The following is a 6,393-nucleotide window of genomic DNA, read 5'->3' on the forward strand; positions in this document are numbered from 1 at the left end:
GTGCCGGGTGGATCCCAGTTGGGCGCATGTGGGAATCTGTCTGACTGTCTCTCCCCGTTTCCGGCTTCAGAAAAATACAGGGGAAAAAAAAAAAAGGAATTGATGCTTCTCATCTCTCCCTTCCTGTCTGTCCCTGTCTGTCCCTCTATCTGACTCTCTCTCTCTGTCAAAAAATAAATAAAAAAGTTCTTTGCCAAATTCAAAATTCCTTTGACATTTTGTCTATTTTTTTTCTCAGAATTGTATAGTTTTAGCTCTTAACATTTAGATTTATGATCCATTTCAACTTCATTTTTGTAGATGATGGGAGGTAAGGGTTGAAGTTTTGTTTTATTTATACATGGCTGTTCTGAGACCATTTCTTTCAAAGGTTCTCCTTTCTCTACTGAACTGTTTTGAAACCTTTGTCAAAAATCAATTAGCCATATTGAAGTAGATTTTATTTCTGGACTCCTTATTTAGTTGTATAGATCTATTTGTCAATCTTTATGCTAATACCATAGTGTCTCGATTATTTTAGTTCTACCAGTTTTTTAATCAAGTGGTCTTCTTTTTCAAATTTATATCTTGACTAATCTAAGACCTTTGCATTCCCACATAAATTTTAGAATCAATTTATTTGTGTTTGTAAGAAAATCCTGGAATTTTGATTGGTACTTTGCATCAATAGAAAAATTTCTGCACAGCTAACAATATTGAATCATCTGATCTATGAACACTTTGTATATCTTTTTTTTTTTCTCAGCATGTTTTGTCATTTTCTGTGGCAGGTCTTACTCAACTTTTATTAGACTTATCCCTAGGTTTTTCACATGTTTGATACTATAATAAATATTTTTAATGTCATTTTATAATTGTTCTTTGCTAGTACATACAGCTGCTATATATACACACATTACTAGTATGGAAATTCAGTTGGTATTTATATAAACATCTTATTTTGTGACAGAGATGCAGAGAGGGACAGATAGGGACAGACAGACAGGAAGGGAGAGAGATGAGAAGCATCAGTTCTTTGTTGCGGCTCCTTAGTTGTTCTACTTTCTCATATGTGCCTTGACCGGGGGCTACAGTGGAGCCAGTGACCCCTTGCTCAATTCAGTGACCTTGGCTCAAGCCAGCAACCATGGGGTCATGTCTGTGACTTCAACGCTCAAGCTGGATGAGCCCACGCTCAAGCTGGCAACTTCGGGTTTCAAACCTGGGTCATCCACATCCCAGTCTGATGCTCTACCCACTGTATCACTGCCTGGTCAGGCTATTTAAACATCTTGCATCCTACAACTTTACCAAACTCAGTAGCTCTAGGAACCTTTTTCTAGGATTTTTTTTTTCATAAGATTTTTTTATATAGACCAGGAGTTCACCAATTATCATTGGCATTAGAGGATATTTAGTAGCATGCCTGGATTCTAGATGCTAGTAACATCCCCTGCCCCAGTTATAAGAAACAAAAGTGTTTCCAGACATTGCAAAATGTCCCTTGTGGGGACAAAATTGCCCACTATTGAGAACCATAGACATAGACAATCTTGCTATCTGCATATAAAGACAGTTTTACTTCTTCAATCTCTTTTTATTTTTCCATTGATGAGAGAGAGAACCATCAACTCATTGTTCCACTTAGTTCTATTTAGTTGTGCACTCATTGGTTGCTTCTCATATGTGCCCTGACCCAGGATCAAACCCACGACCTTGGTGTGTCATAATGACACTCTATCCACCGAGCCACCCAGCCAGAGCCTCTTTTCAATCTTGATGCCTTTTATTTATTTATTTTGTTTGTCCATTGCAGTGACTAGAGTCTCAAGTAGTGTTTAAGAGCAAACATTTTTGCCTTGTTCTTAATTCTAAGGGGAAAACATTGTATCATCAACCATTAAGAATGAGATTAACTGTAAGTATATGTAAGTGCTCTTTATCAGGCAGAGGAAGTTTCCCTCTATTCCTAGTTTGCTGAAAGTTTTTATTAGCAATGGATGTTGGGTTTTGCCAAATGCTTTTTCTGCATCATTAAAATGATCTTATGGGCCCTGGCCAGTTGGCTCAGTGGTAGAGCGTCGGCCTGGCGTGCAGAGGTCCCGGTTCGATTCCCAGCCAGGGCACACAGGAGAAGCACCCATCTGCTTCTCCACCCCTCCCCCTCTCCTTCCTCTCTGTCTCTCTCTTCCCCTCCTGCAGCCGAGGCTCCATTGGAGCAAAGATGGCCCGGGCGCTGGGGATGGCTCCTTGGCCTCTGCCCCAGGCACTAGAGTGGCTCTGGTTGCGGCAGAGCAATGCCCCGGAGGGGCAGAGCATCGCCCCCTGGTGGGCAGAGCATCGCCCCTGGTGGGCGTGCCGGGTGGATCCCGGTCGGGCGCATGCGGGAGTCTGTCTGACTGTCTCTCCCTGCTTCCAGCTTCAGAAAAACACACACACACAAAAAATGATCTTAGGGTTTTCTTAGTATGGTAAGTTACGTTCATTGATTTTTTTTTAATGTTAAAAAAAATTTGCATTCCTAGGATTAACTCCACCTGATCATAATTTATTATCTTGATAAACATACTATTGGATTGGATTTGCTAAAATTTTCTTCAGAGTGCTCGCATCTTTTCTGTTTATATTATCAGAATAATTCTGGCTTCAAAGAATGAGTTGGAAAGTATTCCCTACTCTTCAGTTTTCTGAAGTATTTGTATAGCATTGATATTATTTTTTCCTTAAATCTTTGTGGCACCATCTGGACCTGGAATTTTCTTTATGGGAAACTTTTTAACTACAAAATCAGTAAATTGATAGATACAAGACTATTTAGGTTATCTGTTTCTTCCAGAGTGAACTTTAATAGTGTCTTCCCAGGAATTTGTCCAATTCATCTAATTTGTCAAATATAGTGATACAAAGTTATTAATATTTTCTTACTGTCCTCTTAGGGTGTGAATTCTATAGTGATGTCACCTCTCTTATTCCCAGTATTGGTAATTTATGTCTTGTCTCTTTTTTTCCTGACCAGTCTGCCTAGATATTTCATTTTGTCCTATTTGGACCTCCACTTCCATCTTCTCAACTCAGTGGACTGTCGAGCTGTGCTTGGGGTGTCCCTTCTAGTGTGTGGCCTGGTCACTCCAGGTAGTGAGCTGGAGCAGTTCCACAGTTCTCTTTCATTTATCCTTCTTTCACGGATTGTTTGAGGCTGATGTACAATATTTGAAAAATTGTGTTTCATGTACTTTTTATTTTAGTTGTTTCTGGAGAAAGGTAAATCTGATTCCTTTTATTTCATATTGGTCAGAAGCAGAAGTCCTCAATACTGTTTTCTACCTTATGGTACTAAGTTTAATATCAAGCTGCTCCATGGTGCTTAACTATAGAAATGATTTCACTTCTTTTAATTGATTATATGGGGTGACACTGGTTAATGTAATTATACAGGTTTCAGGTGCCCAATCTACAGCACATCTCTGTGCCCCATATTGTAGAAATTATTTTACTCTTACTTCTGGGAGCAGAAAGGAGATGTAAAGTCCTTCGTAACTTTTCAGCTCTCAAATTTGTTCTTGAAGAGACATCCATGTGACAGAATTTTACCTGCAACAATATGCTAGGAATAACAACAGTACAGATAAAATCCAGAGAGATAGGGAGAAGGATAAATAACTAATAACATGTCAGCTGTAAAAACCCAAGAAAACATTTGACCGATATTTCTTACAATTTTTCATCTCAAGGCTGAAGGAAGGAAAGACAGTTTAGGCTAGAAAGCTAGTTGTCACATCCCCACCTGAACTCTTTAAAAGAAATGTGAGGAAAAGACCATGACGTTTGGGGGAAGACCTCCCTAACAGACTGAGGGAAGGGATAGGTGTATAGGCCGTTTTTTTGGTCTGACCCAGTGACATTTCTGATGCTGTTCCCTAGTACTCATGTTCTTTCCTTTTGTCTGTTTCAGGTTTTCTGTCTCGGCTGGTCTCTGACAAGCCCCTACCTGAATGCGTCCGTGCTGGCCACTATGCAGCAAGCATCGTAGTTAAGCGAACGGGCTGCACCTTTCCTGAGAAGCCAGACTTCCACTAATGGAAGAGCAGGAAACCCAAGCCCAGGAGTGCAGACACTGCCCTGATTGCTTCTGGAGAATTCCCATATTAATAAAGAAGAAAATTATCTGCCATCTTTTCCTATATAATAATGCTCATTCTTAATTTAGAGGGTATAATAATGCCCAGTAGATTCTTTATTCTCTCAACAAACTAAAAAATGATGTTTATTTCCATAGTGTGATAGTGCCACTTAAATATCAATTAAACAGGAATATAACATTTCAATAGAAATTTTTATTTCATTTTCAATTACTTTGTAAATTCATGTGTATTTAGCAAATGGCCAGGTTTTTTAAATTTCTGCTTTGAATGCGGATACAATTTAATATAATAGATATTTTTAAAGGATTTAATCCTAACACATCAATCTTTAGCTTTTTATACAAATATACTTAATTTAGGGATGTGTGTGTACACATACACACATTCATACATATATGTACCACATATATACACATTAAATAGCCAAATAAGATACAGAAATATCTTGCCAAGTTATGCCAAATAATTTCTTCAGTACATAATAAAATACATAATAAACTTTGGATAATTAAATAACTTGCCAAATTAAAAGTTATAATATTCAAATTATAATCTTATATTTACTTATGGTACTCTGTAATTTGATACAAATAAAAACATCATATGGGAATTTTTTTCTGTCTTTTCTCTCTGCTCAACAAACTAAGGAAGAAATGTCATTATTTAATACTGGGCCCTGAAATGATATCAAATTTGGTACCAGATATAGAAAGAAAAACAACATAATACTTTGAAAAATATAAAAATACTTAGACCAATCAGTCATTGTTTTAAGGAAGACAAAATGGTATAATAAAACCTTTGGAATCAAACTTAATTTCCTCAAAATCATACAAAGGTAATTACTTAGCCTCTTTGATCTTCAGTTTCCTCTCTGTACAATGTGGTAGCAGTCCCTATGTACCAGGTCATTGAGATGATTTAGAGAGAAAACCAAGTATAAAGTTCTTGGTGCAAAGCCAAAACAAGTGCCTAATAGGCACCTATTTTTATCAAAGTGAGTATCGTTGCTAAAGAAGAAAAAGATTTATAAAACTGAATTTAAAAAAAACTGAATTAAGTCACAGAATAGGGTACAAGTTTTTGTTTTGTTTTATGTTTAGGTAAACTTTATGGCCTCCGATGCATGCTTGTCTCTTTTGAATATTGGGATATAATTCATATACCATGAACTTTTCCATTTTAAAGTATATACATCAGTGGTTTTAGCATGTCACCATATTGTGCAGTCATCACCATTATCTAAATCAAGAACATTTTCATCACCCCACAAAAGAAACCTTGTACATCCCAATTTACCCCATTTCTATCCCCTGGCAAATCACTAATCTATTTTTTGCCCATATAAATTTGCCTGATTTGGACATTCATAAAAATGAAATCATATAAAGTGTGTTCTTTTGTGCCTGGCTTTTTTCACTTAAAATGTTTTCAAGGTTCATCCATTTTGTAGCATGTACAGGTACTTCACTTCCTTTTTCTTTTTTTTTCCCTTTGGTGCCAAATAATATTCCATTGTCTGGATATACCAGACTTTGTTTGTTCATTCATCAGTTGTTGGAAATTTGGGTTAACACCTTTTGGCTATTATGAATAGTGCTGCTAGAACATTCATGTAAAAACTTTTTGTGTGGACATAATGTTTTCAATTTTAGGAGGTAATATACCTAGGAATGGAGTTGCTGAGTCACATGGTAACCTTATGTTTAACTTTTGAGAAACTTCCAAATTTTTTTCTGTTCTCACCAGCAAGATTTGAGGGTTCCAATTTCTTTACCTCTCTGCCAGTGCTTAACATTATGTTTGATTATAGTGATATCTCACACGGTTTCAACTTGTATTTCCCTAATGACTAATGACATTGAGCATCTTTTCACATGCTTTTTGGCCATTTAATTTTTCCTTTGGAGAATGGCTATTCAGATCACTTGCCCATTTTTTAACTGAGGGATTTGTGCTTTTATTATGAGTTGTAAGCTTCCTTTGTCTACTGTAGCTATGTCTTTTATTAGAAATAAGATTTACAAATATTTTCTTCCATTCTGTGGGTTGTGTTTTTACTTTCTTGATAGTATCCTTTGAAGCAGAAATGTTTTCATTTGTATGAAGTCCAATTTATTTATTTTTTGTCAACTGGGCTTACGGTTTCATATCTAAGAAATTATGCTTTATCCAAGGTCATAAAGATTTATACCTATGTTGTCTTCTAAGAGTCTTATAGTTTTTGCTCTTAAATTTAAGTCTTTGATCCATTTTTAGTTTACTTTGTACG

At 36.4% G+C, this 6,393-nt stretch overlaps 1 protein-coding gene across 2 annotated transcripts in view; it reads left to right on the forward strand.

Annotated features, from left to right (window-relative positions):
* Nucleotides 1-4,731, forward strand: part of ADK (adenosine kinase) — a 721,185-nt gene extending 716,454 nt beyond the window's left edge. For both annotated transcript variants that reach the window (XM_066242490.1, XM_066242491.1), the window contains exon 11: nt 3,932-4,731. In XM_066242490.1, coding sequence (XP_066098587.1) covers nt 3,932-4,056 — 125 coding nt within the window. In that variant the 3' untranslated portion in view covers nt 4,057-4,731. The remainder of the gene's footprint in view (nt 1-3,931) is intronic.
* The last annotated feature ends 1,662 nt before the right edge of the window (nt 4,732-6,393 follow it).

The sequence above is a fragment of the Saccopteryx bilineata genome, chromosome 9 (genome assembly GCF_036850765.1).
Source record: "Saccopteryx bilineata isolate mSacBil1 chromosome 9, mSacBil1_pri_phased_curated, whole genome shotgun sequence".
Classification (NCBI taxonomy): Eukaryota; Metazoa; Chordata; class Mammalia; order Chiroptera; family Emballonuridae; genus Saccopteryx; species Saccopteryx bilineata.